The 20119-nt window shown below is 39.8% G+C and overlaps 1 protein-coding gene across 23 annotated transcripts in view; it reads left to right on the plus strand.

Annotated features, from left to right (window-relative positions):
• The window catches only part of Trpm3 (transient receptor potential cation channel subfamily M member 3), a 934047-nt gene that overhangs the window by 669026 nt on the left and 244902 nt on the right, over positions 1-20119 (plus strand). For all 23 annotated transcript variants that reach the window (XM_031389936.1, XM_031389949.1, XM_031389941.1 and 20 more), the window contains exon 6: positions 6098-6269. In XM_031389936.1, the coding sequence (XP_031245796.1) occupies positions 6098-6269 (172 nt within the window). The remainder of the gene's footprint in view (positions 1-6097; positions 6270-20119) is intronic.

Consider the following 20119-nt stretch of genomic DNA (forward strand, 5'->3'; position numbering starts at 1 on the left):
AAAAAAAAAAAAAAAAAAAGACTATTTACAACAACAGGTCCAGAAAAACAGGAAAAGGTATATTTCAAAAATCTCAAAGAAAGGCAAGATAGTTTCATCTATGGATGCATAAAAAAAAAGACCTTCAAACTTAATGGCTTAACTAACAGATTCCTCAGTTATTGAGGGAGGAATTTGTAAATGGCTTACCTGTGAAGCATAAGTCTTTTGCGTTGACCGTCACATGACAGCTGGGCAGCTCCTTAGTCTGAGGCTACTATGCCCTCTTCATAGTTCTCTTCCTAGCCTGTTGCCATTTGTCATTCCGGGTCCCATGGATCTCTTCACAAAGCTGTGAAACCATCTTCCCAACATGGCACCAGCTTCCTCTGGAGTAAATGGGCTGACAGAAAGAAAGCTAAGAGAAACTCCTTTTATGGTTACACACATTCAGTTTTTATGTGATCCCTTAGAAGTGAGTCATTGCACACATTGAGAGAATTGTTTCAAAGAACTTCTAAGCACGGTTTCAATCCACCCCCATCAGGACCCTGGGGACTGGTGAGGACAGGAGCGTCTTTTCAGAACCTTTCTTCACTGCTAGTACTTGGCTCCCCTCAGGATGGGCCAAAGGGAGGTGAGTCTATTCAAGTGTAAAGTATGAAGTGAGGGCCACAAACACTCTGTATGACACACACCCACCCACCGAGGGACACATTTTCAAAGTGTTGCAGAAAGATGAAATACGCCCATAGCTTTTAGTGTGGATCCCACAGCTCAGGGGTCTGAGCACTCTTTCGTATGGGTCCTTGGGTTTTGACTGGCCCCTTGTGTGGACTGCTGAGCCCCGAGGTAGCACCTGGTTCCCACTGTCATTTCCTTTACTCCTAAGCTTAAGAGCTGCTCTTGCTGGCCGCCACCTCTCTGGTTGTGAAGACATGAAGCCTTTCTTTTTCTCCTCTAATTCTCTCGATCCCAGTGCTCCTTTGTCTCTGACGCAATGGTTGCTTCCGGCTTCTCAGCAGTACCCCTTTTCCCCAGCAGACAGGATGCCAGATCCTTAGAAAATCTCCATATACCTTTTATTTCTCTCTCACCAAAGTGCAACCCCATCTGGCTCCCTGCTTGTACCTTAAAAAGAAAGAAAGAAAGAAAGAAAGAAAGGAAGGAAGGAAGGAAGGAAGGAAGGAAGGAAGGAAGGAAGGAAGGAAAGAAGGAAGGAAGGAAGGAAGGAAGGGAAGAAAGAAAGAGAAAGAAAGAAAGAAACCTCCATATAACCACAACCATTCTCGATAGCTCTACTGGAAACAGTGGGCTCAGCTGTGGTGGATTCCAAAGTCAGATAAGGCATTAACAAAATGCCCAGCAGCAAAACCAACCACAGTATCCTCTAGGAATTTAAAATGGGATGGCTCTTGGTTTTCCTTTCTAACATGCACTGACTTACATAGAAACTTCAGATTGACACATGGCTGATGGAATCCATTTGGCCAAGACTCCTTACATCTCAAAGCCTTATAGTTCCAGTGATGGGCTTAAATTAGCCATTTACAGCCGGGCAGTGGTGGCGCATGCCTTGAAACCTGATCATGCATGTCCTCAGATCAGCATAGTGCCATCACAGGCTGCATTTCCTCAAGAAGTTACAAGGTAGGTTACAAGGCTTTAGAAATTAAACTATCGTCCCTATATGCTGATTTCCTAAAATACTTCTAAGGGAGACCAAGGCATGCCTGGAAATACATAGAAAAACTCTAGCAACTATTCTAGACCAAACTGTAAATGGCTAAGTTTTTGTTGTTGTTTTGGTGTTTGTTTGTTTTTCAAGACAGGGTTTCTCTGTATAGCCCTGGCTGTCCTTGAACTCACTCTGTAGACCAGGTTGGCCTCCAAACTCAGAAATCTACCTGCCTCTGCCTCTCAAGTGCTGGGATTAAAGGCATGTACCACCACTGCCCGGCTGTAAATGGCTAATTTAAGCCCATGCACAGATTACAAATGTATGAGTCTATGGCCAACACATAAAGGATGCTTCCTGCTAATGCTCTGTATAAACCCTTGCAAGATCCCCCCACTCCACAAAGGTGCTCTCTTTCATGACTAAGGTATAGAAAGGCATGGACCAGAATTCTATCAAACACCCAGTGCAATACTAAATGGTATGCAATGGGTTAATGAGTAAAGGTATGTTCTCACTCTTGAGGGACAAGAAAAAAAAAATGTATTACTTACATGAACTGTGATCAGTGATGGCCAGAGAATAGAAAAGTTCTAAAGGCCACTTCTAAGTTAATTTACTTGCTCATCATGAAACCCGATTAAAAGGCCTTTGGGACACTATTCAACATTCTTCAGTTCAGGTTATAATCTCAAAGATGAAAACAGAACAAATGATATGGGTGTCTGCTTTCTGGTGCTTCCAAGGAGGAGAAGGTGACCTCCATTTTCCTGTCTTTTTAGGAAGAAAAGGTGAAACACCTTACCCGGTGGAGGCTATGGGGCTTTGTGACTTACCTGTCTAGCAAAGTCCCCACTGAGAAGCCAGCACAGTCACCCAGTATACATGAAAACATCACCAACACACACCTCCAAAGACAGCCGTCGCCCCTCCCCCATAAGCTCTTAACAGAGAAAATGGCTGTGCTGCCTCCAAAACCTGTCAGAAGGAAAAGTTCACTTGTATTCCTGTTATTTTTTAAAAAACGAAGCAGTGTTTGTTCGATTCGGAAAATACACAAGAAGGATTTGGGGAGAGACTGTAACTGGAATAGAAAAAGGCTGCAGGCATGTTTATAATGAGGAATATTAATGGGTTTGGTAGGCAAGTTAGACCAAAATATGTTTCTCAGAAGGATGGAAGTTATTTCCAAAGTTTCAGTTAATCAACAACTAGTTCCAAGCCACCATCTTCGATGCCTGGAGGGATGAGACAAATCATACTTGGCACATTTTGTCAGCAGATGGTTGATTTCCTCCCCCCACACACACCCCTTGCTTTACATCGATCTAAATCCCTTGGGTGAAACAAAGGCGAGTGGTCTGTCCCACATTATGTTCTGATTGCTGTTTTACAACTGGAAGCATATAGTTGGTAAGACAGAGTAGAGCTGGCTAAGGAATTAATATTCTACAATGCTTGCTAGGAGCTGGGCATTGTGCCTGCTACTTTGCACATGTAATCTAAACCAGTCCCCTGGGGTCAGTAGTTTTATCATGTCCTTTTTACAAATTAAGTTACTCAAGGTTCCAACAGCCATAGACAGAACTGCAATTCCATCCTTGATTTATGTTGTTGGGGACGGTCCAGGACTCTGCAAAGCTTCCTCTAAAGAAGACAGAAATACTGCAGAATTTTACTCATTTTTCAGATTTCTATCCTCCATTGTTCAGCAGACAACCTCTCTGCCAAAATATGGCAACCTATAACTTGCTATACATAAGATCAAAAGAAAAGGGATTCGAATAATGAAGAAATCCAAATTTGACAGTTGGCTTTGGCCGATGCAGATGTCCAGCATCCTGTAGGCGCTGAAGGTTGTCACGTGTCTGGAGACTGAAACACCAGTGGGCTTAGGATTCCGTAATGAAAGAAAAAGATGTGACTGTCCTAGGTAGACAATGGAATTGCCTTCTATTTTCTGATGAACTACTCAGTTGCGTTCCCAATGATTTTCATTTTTTTTTACCCCACTTGAAAATCTTGCTTTTACTAATAGTCTTTAAATAGACTCAGAAATTAGTGTTGTTGCAGGAAATATTTTTAAAAACTGGCACCATCTCCTGCTATTGCTGGCCACTCTCGGGCCCTGGTGACCCCTCGGCCTCCATGGCTAGCCCCAAGCAGAGACCATCCATCTCACACCCATCTCATCTTGTGGCAGATTCAGTTCACATTCCCAGCCAGCCATCCCCTGTGGTCAGCCGCAAACCGGAGAAGGGAAGACCACCGACTGGGGCTAGCCTAGAGGCAAGACCTGGGCAGAGAGTAGCTGGGTATAGTGTGGGATGTTGCCATTTTTTTTTAATATTTCCCGCAACATAATGGGGGCGGGAGAAGGGAAGGAAGGAAGCAAATAGACAGGAAACCAACACAAATGACTAGGGTCCACTGTCACACATCGTTTAATCTCCAAAACTCCCAGTCTCCCTTTCACCTGATAGAGCTGCAGTGCCTTCCCCACCCCCTTGGCACTGAGTCCTCAGGACCTGCCACTGAAAGTAGCAAGTGAAGCATTTTCCTTTGCCGAATGCACAGTGCAGAGGCACTTTCAGGAGAGGAGAAAGTCTTTCTGCTCAGTCTTTCAGCAAAGCATGAATATTTATTAGCGTGCACTCTCCTGTAGGATGAATGTTTTATGATCAACTGTGAGTGGCGACGAATGGGAATTTCAACCACAAGCCACCCATTCTTCCAGTGTTAGGAAGTGCAGAACAAGCTTTGCAATACAGGCCTCTCCACTTCGGAAGAATCCCACTCACTCTTCCGGACAAGGCAGCAATTGACCACTGCCCACAGGGTTATTAGAGGCAATAATCAAGCTTATCAGATTCCAAAATCAACAAGGAGCAATTAAAATGAAACTCTGCATTGGCATCATATCAATGCTATATTTAAAAGCTGGAACACATATAACAGAACTGAAAACCATTTCAAAAGCTTGGAATCATATACATATTTTAAATTTAATTCAGATCAGTTCCCTAACAATTCTGTAAAGAAAGGATCCATTGCCTTCCCCGGTTTGAACAAAAGCATGCCTAACTCAGGTTTGCTATTCATTCAGTTTACTGAGTACATTTCATCTTCCAGGCACATTGGACTGTGGGTTTTGAATCAGGATCAAGGTCTAAAAAATGACTTACATGAGCTCTTCACAATTGAAAACTGCCCTTAGTAAATCACTCTGTAATGTGTTTAATGCATGACTCAATCTCACTCTTCTATTGTATGGTGAGTTATTACATGCTGGAAGAGGCAAGTGCATCTCATCTGTATAATTAATGGATGCACTATACAAAAGCACAAAAATAAGAGCCCACTAGCATCTATTTCCATCCTGCCAATTTTAGCGATTTTGTGCAGGAGTTACCAAGATGAGACTGTGCAACAGTGAGCCTCCTGAATGGTCTCTCTTTATCCTCTCCAGCTGAAGCTCCAACCTAGATATTTTAGCAGAAGTTTACCAATATACTGCATGTCTGATTTTGTCTAAGCAGGGGGAAAAATAATAATCTCAGAGTTTTGAATTGGGCTTAGATACAAGTTCTGATTATTTGTCTAAATTTTTAGATAACTTGCCTATTTATTTCTTCACTTTCCAATCTAAAAAAATAAACATAATGTTTAAGGTAGGATTATAAATGTTATATATAACATTTATGTATGCTATATAAAAAAGCAGCTAGCTCATGAAGGATATGGCTCTTGATAACAAAAAAATGTCAATGACTGTATTGAAATTGCTCTATTTGACAGAGTGCAATTCATTACTGAAATTAAAAATCAAAATGAGAGTGATAAACTTTTAGGCCTGATTTCTTTTCACCTCACGAGACTTACGTTATACTCAAGCTGTTTTGTACCTAAGGAGTCTATCAAGGATAGTGTTGGTTTTAAGTAACAGAGCTTCTGGTTCCTGAGTGAGGAATGACAAGTTCCCCTAACTGGGCCGCCTTCTCTGGCCTCAGTGGGAGAGAATATACCTAGTCCTGCAGTGATTTGATGTGCCAGGGTGTGGTGATACCCAGGGGGCCTGATATTGGGATGTAAAGTGAATAAATAAATTAAAGAGAGAAAAAAACCCTGCCCCCCAACTCCGGAAACTGATCTCCAGAATAATGATGTCTACAGTTAAACCACAATGGACGGCTACCTGTTAAAGTACAGCTATGACAGACAAAGGGGAAAAGGAAATATCTCATTAAACTTAAAAAATTATGTTTGGCTCAGTAACAAAATATCAATTTGACTTCAACAGTCATCAGCACATAGGTCTTTAATACAGTGAAGGCATCAGCTCAGATTTGGTACCTCCATGCCTTCTTTCAATCTCTCTCATCCTCTGTATCACACCCTGTTTTCTCCTTTCTGACTCTGCCTTCCTTTTGCTGCCTATAGGTAGTCCGACCATACCAGACCATGTCCAATCCTATGAGCAAGCTCACCGTTCTCAATAGCATGCACTCTCACTTCATCCTGGCTGACAACGGGACCACGGGAAAATACGGGGCAGAGGTGAAACTCCGCAGACAACTGGAAAAGCACATTTCGCTCCAGAAGATAAACACAAGTAAGCCACTCTGCGACTACCTCACCGCCTAGAAATTAATGCTAAGTGTTTATGCTTCCTATGCAGCAAGGAGAGGAAACCTCAAGGAAGGTGTAGGCATAGGTCATCCTTCGTCCTGGGCCAGTGGGTAGACTGAGAGGAAGTTATCCAGGGGAACACAAGAGGAAGCCTGAGGATACTAACACAACTAATGGGTTCAAGCTCATTTCTTCACATATAGAGAATTCATCCCCAGCTGGGGTTTAGGAATGCAGATAAGCCGCCTCTGAAACTTTTCCTACTTCCTTCCACAGTACCCCAGAGAAGAAAGGCACCCCAGAGAAATGGCTGCTATTTAGGAAGCCTTTTTTTGTGTGTGCCTGCGCGAGACTAAAAAAGGCAAAACAAATCAGGCTTTGATCTTAGCACAGAGGGGTCTCAAAGGAGTTGAATGTTTTTTAAACTAAAGCATACTGGGCAGGCATCTTGCTCAAACTCTACCACTGTTTTACATTTATGTATGTACGTAGTTGTCATCTGCAGCTATGCGTGCATTCTGATATGAGTACGTACATATGTACTTACGTATGTGTGCGTACGTACGTACTTACGTATGTGTGCTGTGTGCTACATATCTGATGGCTATAAAATTTCTCTGAAGGACTCGTGAGCTCTGTACTGAAGTTGTCACATAAACATTTGGCTGTAAAATGAAAGGACGCTCCCCTGATCATCTACTAAGGGTCCTCTCAGGAAAAAAATACTTTCATTTCCACAAAGTGGTATGTGAGGCTTCAGTGAGTTGCCAGTTTAGATTGTAAACATGTTCACACACACACACAAACATATATGTGTATATAGATATATAGATGTTTATGGGTAAAGGTATGTCTCTCACTCTTGAGGGACAAGAAAAAATTCATTACTTATATGTTATTTATATGTATATACACATATATATGGCTTATATATAATATATGCATATATAATGGAAGTTAGCATATTACATTAAAATTACATAGCCTATAATTTCAAAAAAAAAAAAAAAAAAAAAACTAGATTCCCTTTGGCTACTCTTCTAAAGCTCAGTGTCCTGGGTTCAACTTTTTCAAATCCCACCTCTCTTCTCTGTCTTTGTCCCTGATGGATCTCCCTGGCTACAGCCACCTCTCTTCTCTGTCTTTATCCCTGATGGATCTCCCTGGCTACAGCCACCTCTCTTCTCTGTCTTTATCCCTAATGGATCTCCCTGGTTACAGCCACCTCTCTTCTCTGTCTTTATCCCTGATGGATCTCCCTGGCTACAGCCACCTTTTTGGCAGAGCCAGGATGCCAGGCCCGTCTGGTCTCGGCTTCCCGTTCTTAGCTTCCCGTTCTTACCCCTCCTCTCTAGTTGTCTCTCTGGCTGCTTACTTAGATCAGCTTTATACTTTCATCCTATTTGAGTGAAATCTGGAATAACAAATTTAGCTCAAGTTTGAAATAAAAACCGTGTTAGGAAACTCCATTCTTGAATCTTTGCAACTATGGCCCAAGAGGAGAACTGGGGGAAGGGATGCAGTAAACACACACACACACACACACACACACACACACACACGGGGCAGGGGAGAGGAGAGAGACAGAGACAGAGAGGGAGGCAGGCAAAGACAAAAGCATTGTCATCAGCTAAGTGGTAAGCTTTGCTGAAAGTGCTAGCACTTTCCTTCATCTTAGTATTTGAGAGAATGAATGGGGAGATGTTATATAATTAGCACTATTTTAAGTTATTTTAGAATATAGTGTTAATTTTACTTTTTTCCCCTACTATTAGATTAAATATGAGAGTTCATGAGAAATTAGCCAGAAACTGGAGGACAGGAGACCAAGGATACAAGTACAGGACAATGAGAAACACTCCCTAGACCAGCAAAGCTCATCACTGTGCAGGCATTGGTGGCTCCTGAGCCATTTATAAAGCAGAACAAGATGTGTGGTTGGATGTGTTAGGTACCAGCTGAGGATAAGCAAGTTAGACCAGCCATGGCTGTTAGCTGAGCCTTGTGTTTGAGAGCTGCCCTGACAGAGGTACCTTTGGTTCATTCCAGAGGGGACACTTTTTGTTATGTAATTCATGTGCCTAGAAGGATGCCTTTCTCTAAAGGTTTTATAAGCACTGAGCATTGCAACTGGTCTTCCAGGAAAGGAGGTAAGGAATGAGGGGCATGCTCCTGAACAACTGCCTCATGCCAGTGAGCAGCAGAGGCCAGACCTGGAAAGTAAAGGGCAACCATGCAGATGGCTAGGGACACCAGAGGAGACCCAGCAAGAGGCAGTCTTTGGAGTGATAACTCATCAGGAAGTCATCCCATCTTATTTGTGGAGACACTGGACCACTGCTTTACTATCAAAGGAGGTGGCAGTTTGGGTTCATATTCACCCAAGTGGGGACCCATGCAAGGGATGTGGGTGTAGAGATGGAGCATGGGCCCAAGTACTGATGGGTTTATTTTGTTAATGGATTTTGAGGCATCATAGAAACCTACAGGCTCCCATTCTGCTGTAGGAGCATGAGCAAGAAGTGAAAGACAGAAGCCCAGTAGACCCCCAAAGTCAAGGAAGCTAAGAAGAGAGATACCTGGAAGTTCATGAGTTGGAGCCTACTATTCTGGCCTTAAACTCATTGGAGTTTACCTGACACTGTCTCTGGATCTGCTTGATCTAGAAAAACCTGAGATGAAAAGTCACTGGGTGACTGATTCCTACCGTATAAGGTAGACTTCACTTCTTACTGTGTTCAGACTCAAAGGGACAAAAACCCAGCAAGTTTGTTGGGTGGGAAAAATGACCCATGCTCCATGAGAGGTTTCCATTCACCTTGCAGCATGGAAAATTTCCCACGGCAAGCACAAAAGCCTCCAGAGAAGAACTGGAAAGGGGCACAAAGTAGACCTGGACATAGCACGGATTAGCTTAAGAATATTGACATTTAAGGCAACCCTGCTCCCTGCTGGAAACAGCATTTCTACTTTCTTACCTGAGCACACCTTTTGCTTTATACCATAATTAGCAATTAGTGATTCATCCTTCCAACATTTAAAAGTTTTATTCTGAGTCTCTTCTAAAAATTCTATGTATGGCTTCATTTCCTGTTTCAAAATGGAAATTACCAAGAACTCAATTGCCTGAAAATTAGGCATTCTACCATAGCAATCCAGCCCACCACCTCTTACACCCATGATGGTTCTAGGGATATTAGGACACACACATCACTCTCTTCACTGAAATACCAGGCCTCATCAATCAGGGGATTGTTTCAAAAGTTTCGAAGCAGTGACCTATTCACGAGCCTGTTTACTGACACAAATGGCATTGCCTTGTGGAGAATACGCCTCTTAAACATAAAGTGTATCCTGCTCAGGAGACCTAGGAACCCTTTCTCATCAGCATGCCAATTATTAGTAACATAAGCACTGAATGTGTTTACACGAACGTGCACTCTGACATCCATTATCCCATTCACATCGCTCTCTTCCAGTCAGTAGGAAGGCACTATCAGGGATTATCAAAGACTCTGTTTATAAAAGAAAACTCTTTTAGACATGAGAAATTGCCTGCCTTAGACTACTCAACTCTCTGCAATTTTTCAAACTGCAAATTTAACCTACCAGGGACAATGCCAATTATTCCTTAGTATATAAATATCTAGTGAAGAAGTCTTAGTATATACCTACTATTGTTAAGATCTGGGAAGGCAGAAATAATTCATTGAGCTTCGGTCAAGGGCAAAGATAATAATGAGAAAATAAAGTGAAGTTGTAGTGTCTGATTGTAATGAGTGCTATTAAGAAAATAAAGCTAAGGAAGGCATCTGTAGGCACACACATGTATATTTCTAGAGGGTCATTTAGATTAGGTAGCTAAGAGGCCTATAGAAAGAATGACATTGAAGCAGGGGACTGACTGAAGAGAGGGATGGCTGTGGGAGGAGCATTATGAGTAGCATGCAGGGACAGAATCTTGGGGTGTTTGACGAAGACATGAAAAGTTTGGCAAAGACTCAGATTTAGTTACAAGGAATTTGGATCTAAGAAGTTAAATGTGATCACTATTGTGCTTTAAAACATTATTGCAGGTATATGTACCGATTAGATTGGGAGTGGTGGGGGGGTGGACAAGATTAAAAGTCAGAGGAGCATTTAGGAGGATCTCCTAGTAAGGCTCGTCAGACACAGTGTTGTATGAGTGGAAAACTGGAAAGATAGTAAAGCCTGGTCAGATGCAGGATACAAAATACAGAAGGGCTGTCTACACAGAAGCATCTATCTACATGTCTTCATGATGCACTTTAGGAAAAAGTTCCAAGCATGTACAAATCAGAATGGGTTTTGATAGCATGGGCTTTGCTCTGTCAATAATACATACTATGTATTACCTGCATTTACCAACTCAAGGCCACTACTGTTTCCTCTGCACACATCCCACTTGTTGGACCCTCTGCATAATGATGAAGGATGTCTAGACAGCACACAATTCCACTCAGAAGTACCTTGGCACCAAAGTATTTTCATCTTATGTTGGCACACTCATGGGCTAGAACTGAGTAGTAACATAATAGTAAATAGTGACCTACAAATACTTAACAATTCATACTTCTTTCATTAAATAAATAAATAAATAAATAAATAAATAAATAAATAAATAAATATTAAGAATGATAGTAGATTCGAGGCATCCAAAAGAGGCATAAGGAGAACTCATTTTAGTTTGCTGTAGCACTACAGGTCAATTCTTAGGTAACACATCTTACTTTGTGTCTTTAAATGACTGGAAGAGGCATTTGAGAGTCCCACCACATAAAAAATGGCCAATGTTGGAAGACATGGAAATTCATATTACTCTGCTTTGATTACTACATAGAACATCTGTGTTGCCAGGCAGCGATGTACTCCACAAAGACACTCTTTGTAAAACTGCACTCTTTCCTTGTCTATCTCTTGAACTATTTGATCACAGCTACAGCCATGGATATGTTCAAGATACATGGATATATGCATAAAATATTCAAAGAATAAATACATTGCATCATAAATATATTGTCTTGCTGTTAAAATTATCTTAAAAGTTGGACAATCATCTTTTCCAATGCCAAATTCTACCCTTAGCTTACAAAAAACAATTTAAAACAATATTGGCATTGCACTTCCCAGTAATGTCAGTTAGAACATCCCCAGAAGCTATAACTTTCTTTTAAGGAGTTTGAATGTTACTTTGGGGAAGAGAGGAACTCTTTGCCTATTGCAAGTGCTATGAAAGTACAGTGGCGGCTAAATGTGGGCGGGCAGATTATCATAGTCCTAGAACTTTAGAAAATTTGCTGTTTTTTTTTTATTTGTTTGTTTGGTTGGTTGATTTTTGTACTCTTTGTGGATCTGTGAACCAAGGATGATAGTACACACCATTCACACAGTAGAATTGTGACATGAGGCAGTTCAGACCTTTGGCTCACTTTCAGCCCTCTCAGTAGAAACCATGAACCACATTTGTATAGACTCACTGCCTTAGTTCTAATTGTAACACTGATCCTCCTCCCTGCAGCCTGTCAGAGCCAGGGTGTTCATTAGAATATCTTTACCATTTTTCAGCCTGGTTCTGCTAAGTATCTACATCTCCCTTAAGTTATAGAGAGGGTCTAGAAGGAGAAAGGAGGCTAAAAAGTATATCCTGGCATGTATCATCACATATCTATTAACACTAATTATTAAGTGGTAATTGATAGAATGCCTTGGTCTCTGCAATAATAACCAGAAACCTTTAATTTTCCCTGAGTAGTTGAAAACCTAGTTGTCACTAGGGCCTGAGTCAACACTACAGAAAAGACCAGAGAGGAGCCACTGGAGGCTGAAGCTATATTCCTGTGTAAGAATGATCATGAATGTCAGTTAGGTTTGATGTGTATTCTTCCTATGTTAGAGCAAGAACTTGTGCTGATGCAAAATGACCCAGAATACCCTAAGTCCTTAGATGAGAAAAAGAGCAATCATCTTTGGGGTCCATTTGATTGAAGTGGTGGTGGCTCCCCACTTTAGATGTTAGATTTCACCAAATGGAAAATTTATTTGGTTTGGACACATCATTATATTATTCACATCTCTCTAGGACATCTTTATAAAACTAGAATTCCCTGGCTTTTCCTCTCTGCTTAAATGAGACCTCTCCATCAGGCTAAATCCAGTCTAAGAAATCCTCTCACAGCAGTCTGCCACAGATTCATGTGCTTTGGGGTTTAGTTAATGGTGGTGTCATTGAGTGCATTAAGGTTTCCGCAGTCAATACTCCTGCCACTTTTGAAGTTTGCTACACAGATAATTTGATGCTGATGGCCCCAGAATAACATCTGACATTTAGCCATGCCCTTGCCTTATGCAGCTACCCAGAGCACTTTTCTCTAAAGGAGCAGATTCAAATGAGTTTGACATTTATTTTTAAGTAAACAGGGAGCAGAAATGATTGCAGAACTCCTAAAAATGATCAAATGATATTGGCATTTAGAAGCCTCTGGAGAGGATTTTTTTATAAAGTTCTTGTCATAACACCCCCATTCATTTATGACTTTGTACTTATTCGCACAAACCGTGACGGAGACATGATAAGAGAGGTGGGTCTCAGTAGATCAGACTGGCATGTATAATCCATTCCAGCATTTTGTGGAAATCATTTTCTGTTTCCACTGAGATGAGTCTTATGAGCACACTGATCCACAAGGAAGTCAAAGCTTTGTAAAAGCCAGTTAGTTAAAATTAAGTTGGATTTGAAGTTAGTATGTGTCTAGAAGGTACACACCAATTTAGAGGAATTTATGACAGTGAGGTTCCTATAATTAGAAGTAACCACTCATGACTGTATCATTTACATCCTGATTCCTTTACTATCATACTTGGTGATCACTCTGAAAGATGGATTTTGTATAATTCTCAGTTGGGGTGGTACAGCATCCCTTAAAAGACACTTAAAATGAGAGAAGGAATCTGGAGTTATCCCAATCCCTTAATTAACAGCATGGGAAGGAACAAGAATACTAGCATTCTGTGATATGTAAGACAATCCCTGGCTCCCAACCAATGGCATCCCTTAGGATGTGCTTGCTACTTGAATACATGTAGAAGAAACATTAATGAGGAATAATGGTGAGATTAAAAATATTGAACACTTGAGGCCAGCCTGGTCTACAGAGTGAGATCCAGGACAGCCAGGGCTATACAGAGAAACCCTGTCTCAAAAAAGCCAATATATATATATTGAACACTCTTTAAAGACTTTGGTGCCCTTAAATCCATAGCACAAGAAGGATGCCAGCTCTGATACATCTGGACATCACTCTTTGTGGGAAATTTTCTGTAATAAGTAATTTCATCAGTGCTGTGCATGAAGCGTATTCTATCCTGGAGATGCCAATGGCATCTCTGTGTTAGAGCCCTTCATGCATTTGGAGTCAAGGAATGAACCTGTGTTGACCCTTGGGCCATCATAGCTATAGAAGAGCTGCTTTTTATTTGAAGAGACACACCAGCCTGCCTAACAGGCAGAACCAGCCATGATGTAAATCAAATCAGAATTACCGACTGAGCAGCACCGGCTCCTAGACTACTACTTTGGATGTTTCAGGCTCAATGGTTCTAGTCCTTCAGGCTGGGAGCTTTCCTCTCACTATTTTTGGTGTCCAGAGAAATCCCACAGTCTATAGTTATCAGCTAACATGGGACTCAAACAAAGGCCAGAAAGGCAATTACTTTACCCCTGAGACTCTGCCAAGCTTACCCTTTGGATGACATTGACGAGGAGACATTCTAATACATCAGGATTCTATGAGAATAGATATCCGATATGAATACCAACACAATGCTAATTTTTTATCTATAAATTACTGAAAATTATTCTAGAAGTTAGAGGCAGGAAAGAAATGTAAATCTTGAGCAAATGAGTAATTCATGAAACAAGCACGGTGAGGCAATTTTTCTAAAAAATTTACATTGCATATCTAACGTAGTAGCATATATATTTCATATCCCTAGACTATAGTAGATCATATATATATATGTATATATATTCATATTTTCTATTATTAAACCATGGAGCCAATTCTCCCTGAAAGGTTGACATCAAAGAACCTTTTGGCTTCATCAATACTCTTATCAACCTCACTGACGCTGATGTGTGTCAGGAATGAGCAAGAGTCACCACTTGGATATGAAGGACATTTACTAACCTGTCCAGTTATATTACTGTAAGAAATGTGGAAACAACCAATGTCTGGGTTTTTTTTCTTATTCTGTGAAGAATGACATTAGAATTTTGATGGGAACTGCATGGAATCTGTAGATTACATTTTGTAATATAGCATTATTTTCATTGTGATAATCTAGAAATTACAGAAATGTAGAAGGTCTTCCCATCATCTCTATCTCTTTGGTTTCCTTTTTAAGTGTCTTGAAGTCTTCAATGTAGAGGTCTTTCACTGCCTTGGTTAGTATTTTTTATAGTATTGTAATATCATAATATTATCCTGAATGAGATAGACTCTGGGCTCTACTGATTTTTTTCCATTGATTTTGTATCTTGCAACTTTACTGTGTCTAGTAGAGTATATAGGCTGTTTTAAGTACAAGCTTTGTTGTCTACAAATAGGAATAGTTTGACTTCTTCCTTCCCTAGCATTGTTACTTTGTTTTTCTCTTGTCTTATTTCTCTAGCTAAGACTTGAAGTACTATATTGAATAAGAAAGACTAGAGTAGATATCCTTCTTTCATTACCAATTTTAGGAGAAAGGCTCTCACCACCCTTTTCCTACTCAATATAATGTTGGCTATATGTTTTTTGGCTACAGCCTTTACTTTTTAAGTTATGTTAGATCTAGACCTGCTATGTCTAGGACTTTTATAATGAAGGTTTGGTAAACCCTGCCAAATGCCTTTCTGCATCTGACAAGATAATTGTGTGGTTTCTGTCCTTAAGCTTATTTGTATGGTCCATTATATTTATTGATTTGCATATGTTGACCCATCCTTGTATCTATGGAATAAAGTGGGATACTCTTGATCATGATATATGATCTCCTTAAAAGTGCTCTTGATCTTTGTTGGGAATTTCTACATCTATGTTCAATAGGAAGATTTGTCTGTAGTTTTCTTTCTTTGTCTTTATCTAGATTTGATATCAAAATAAGAATAGCTTCATAAAAGAAATTTGGTAGTGTTCTTTCCCATCCCTTCTGTAGAAATGTTGGTGTTATATCTTCCTTAAACATAATTCAGTAGTGAATTCATTTTGTTGATTCTATTCCTGGGCATATGCCTCAGGGAATCCATACCCAACCACAGAGATACTTGTACACTCAGGTTTATTGTTGCCCTATTCCTGAAAGCAAGATCAGAAGCAGCTTAGATGTCCATCAACACATGAATGGACAATTTGTATTTGGTACATATACACAGTGAAACATTATTAATCTGCAAATAAAAATGATATTTGCAGAAAATAGATGACTCTGAAAAGTATTGTATTGAATGCCCTGAAAGATACTGTGTGTTCTCTCTCATATTTGGATCCTAGTTTGTAATATATACATGTGATATATAAATGAGGATAAATGTTGGTAAAGCCTAAATTAAAAGGAGAGCAAAAAAAAAGTAAAAAGGTGTTAAGGAAGGGGACAGAGCAAAAAGACACGTGTGACATGGAGGAGGAACAAAAACTCTACTCAAACACACTTTGTTCCAGAAATACTACCATGCTACCCATTGCCTTACACATTCTTTGATTTCTATTACTGTGATAAAATACTGACCAAAGCCAGCTTGTAGAGTAAAGGGTTTCTTTCATCTTACAGTATCTAGTCCACCATTGAGGAAAACCAAGGTAGGAACTTGAGGCAGAAACCACGGCAGAATACTGCTTACTGTCTTAATCCCTCTGATTTGCTCAACTAGTTTTCCTATTCTGCCCAGGTGCCCCTGGTTAGTGATGGCATGAGTGGTAGCCTTCTGAATTAACTAGCAATTAAGAAAATGCCCATAGATAGCCCTTCAAGTCTATACTGTTGAGACAATTCCCAGCTGAGGCTCCCTCTTCCCAGGTGACCCTAATTTGTGTCAACCTAAAAGTAGCCAGAATGTTACTAATTTTAAATATTTTGCTAATTTTTCTGGCAAAAAAAAAAGTGTGTGTTTGTGTGTTTTACCAATTATCATGATAATTGAAATAAAGATGGCCTGCATCCCATGCCTCACAGGTCACTTTTTCCTGATATATCTTGTATCTTACAACCATTTGCCTTAGGATCAGTGCCTTTCTGCTGTAACAGTGACCCAAACAAAGATGCATGCATGGGATCAGAGATGACTTCCTACTTATATGTCATTCCTCATACAAACCCAGGCTTAATGAAAGCATCATGGTGTCAGGACTCAAAACCTTCTTTGGTTTGTTCAGCTTATGTAGTTCTCAACAACATGTGTATTTTTGTCCAGAGTAAATCAGAAACAATGGCCAGCTCAGGACTGTAAATAAGCCCCCCCCCATACCCAACCTTAGAGGTCCAACAAGAAATTTACACCACTTGGTTTATATTTTATATTTGTCTTGGTGTCAGCCATTAATTATAGAATTCAGTCTTAATCCAGGAAATAGGCAGCAAGCTAAAATTCTATCACTAGGGAGTGCAGAAAAACTATTGGAAGATGGATGGAAGTTTTACTGCATCTTTTAAATCTAACATTCCAAGTAACTACTGAAGATTAGCTGATTGTCCTATGGATAGAGCCTGTCCAGCTTCCATAAATAACATATGTCTGGCTTACACAAGATGCTCCCTGGGGAAATTACCCTGAATAGCACCTGCAGCATAGGAAGTAGGCTTGCTCTTTCCTGTTTCACCTTTGAGTTTTTAAGTATTGTGTGATACAAATCATATTGAGACTAAGCTGTCCTAGGTCAATTAGACTATACCTCAACCCTAATTTCATTGACCTAGTAAACTAACTAATCCAACAGAATATCCTCTTAGTTTCAAAATAATCATCTACCCTGTGCAATGCATAAGTGTGTTGTTACACATTGTTGGGTAACACAAGATAGTAAATTTTAAATCACAAGATAGTAAAAAATAGAAGGGTAGAAGCCATGCTTACTTCCGTAGCATCATATTCCTGATGGGAACAACTTAAAGATGAATCCCAGAAAGCAATCTTCATGTGACATGCACATGGCTATGGTCCTGGCAGCAGGCAGTAGAAAAACAGAAAGGCTTTGGCTCTCTTGTTAGAAGGAAATTATCTTAGAGAAGGAGATAAACCCATTCTCTGACTCAGTAGAGGCGATCTTTGAGAATACTGAAGAGACTGTGGCCTAAAACCTCATGCCAGTTATCCAAGCTGGCTTTCCTTCACTTAAAGAAACCTGAAGAGATAACTAGATTATACAGGATGAAGCCATTAGGGTAAGATGAAGCCATCAGAGGACTAATAAACTTATGAATAAGTATGTCTGATAATGACAGTTATAAATAAATCTATGACTATAATTAATCTTCAGAGCTAGTTCACTGCCTTCCTGGTTGAGAGATCAATATACTTGTCATCATCAATTCAATCCTAGATTTTCCTTTGATTTTTAACTTCATTATTCAGTCCAAGCTAAGTGTTAGATCTATGTGTAGATGCAGCTTCTGTTCTAGTTTAGTGGGTGAACAAAGTCAAGGTGTGTTTATCACCTTACACATTTAATGAAGCAAGCACTTTGAAAATAAACTTTCCCTTTCTCTCTTATACTCCATTAGTCACAATTTTTGTCCCACTCCTAGCTGTGTATCCTTTCTCATTATCATTTTATAAATAACTTGAGTATTTAGTATCAAAAATGCTTGAAAGCCTGTGTTATAGATTTTGGCAATTTGGGAATACCTGATTTTCAGATTAGGAAAATTTTACCAATACCAAAATCATAACTATTGTGACTTTCTCATTCACACAACACAGGTTCCTACAGAAAACAAATGTTCATAAATCCCATTAGAAAAAATAATAAATAATTTCAAAAGACAGGCAAATGAATAATATATTCACAACTATGACAGCTAATTTCCATAATATGCAAAATATTTATAAATCAAAAAGAAAAATGTGCAAAACCTTATTGGAAATCGAGCAAAGCATATCTATAGGAAGATCATAGGGAAGAAAATAAAAACCTAAGATCACTCAACAATGAAAGAATTTCATCAATCAAATTGGAAAACCTCAAAGATCAGAATAACCTAATGTCAATAAATGTCACATAAATATGAACTGGTAACATCTTTGTTATGTATGTAATGTTAAATAATGTGGAAACATTATTTAGCAAATACTTTGGAATCCCATTTGAGTCTACATTTTCACTATCTGGAATTTACTCTGAATATATTTACTATAATATTGGTCATAGTAACAAAACCAGAAATAACCTCATTATTTGATAATTTAAAAATTATAGAGACACATGGAGTGAAATATTAAAATCATTGTAAATAATGAAATAGTTTCATTTGGGGTCATATAGAAAGCTAGCTAAAGGTGTCTTTCAAGTCAAAAGTCTATTCTATAGTGTAATTGATTGCTTGACATTTTATACTCATATGCTTGTACAATACCCCTAAAGTATTCTAGTGGATAAATATTACTGACTATTAGCCAGGTGGGAGAGAGAGGCGGGAAGTGACACCTACACTTTATGCTTTTAAGATTTCTCAGTGTTTTGTCTAATTTAGGGGTTTTATTGCTATGATGAAACACCATGAGCAAAGCGACTTGGAGAGGAAAAGGTTCATTTGTCTTACACTTCCATGGCACTTAAAGGAGTCAGGACACAGGGACTAAACAAGGCAGGGACCCAGAGGCAGACGTTAATGCAGTAGCCATGGAGGGGTGCTGCTTACTGACTTGCTCTTCATGGCTTCCTCAGCCTGCTTTCTTATAGAACTCAGGATCACCAACCCAGGGATGGCACCATCCACAATGGGCTGGGCCCTCCTCCACCAATCACTGGCTAAGAAAATAAATGTCTTAAGCTGGGTCTTCTAGAGGCATTTTCTCAGTTGAGGTTCTCTCCTTTCAGATGTCTCTACCTTCTGCCAAGTAGACATAAAACTAACCAGCCCAGTGTTGATTTTTAGAGTAAACACACATTTTTTTTCTCATAGAGGATGTGAATAAGCCTTTGGAAGTAGTCCCCCCATCCCATTAACACAGAAGTTTGAAACCTTTCTTCCTGCACACATACATACCATGCTTTAAAATACTTACTGTGTATAATTATGATGTATAAAATAGAATTGTAAGACACACCCAGTAAAACCATCTCACATAGTTTCCCATCTTCAACCCAGGATGAGTAGCTACAGCCTACTCATTTAGCAAAATTCCTAACTACAGCACACCTCTGTCTGTTGGAGTTCTTATTTTGTGTGCTATAAATTAAATTTTTAATTGTTCATCCAACTGTTGGATCCTTTAGCCTTCATTTCCTTGCTCCCCTACCCCAGCTCTGAGCTGACTCCCATCATTCCTGAGAAGTGACTACAAGCCTGTGTCACTGCATTCAAAATAGCTCTTCCATGCCCCATGCATTCTTGGTTCAGTCTTCAGAATAAAGAATCATGAGAGTCCCGTCAGGAAACTTAGGGGAAAAGAGGCTGGTTAGAAATACATGAGCAATGTTCTCAAGTCATGTATGGAGGTTATATAAAAATGATGAGACCAAGGCCAGGCAGTGGTAGCACATGCCTTTAATCCCAGCACTTGGGGGGCAGAGGCAGGTGGATTTCTGAGCTCGAGGCCAGCCTGGTCTACAGAGTGAG

The sequence above is a fragment of the Mastomys coucha genome, unplaced genomic scaffold (genome assembly GCF_008632895.1).
Source record: "Mastomys coucha isolate ucsf_1 unplaced genomic scaffold, UCSF_Mcou_1 pScaffold21, whole genome shotgun sequence".
Classification (NCBI taxonomy): Eukaryota; Metazoa; Chordata; class Mammalia; order Rodentia; family Muridae; genus Mastomys; species Mastomys coucha.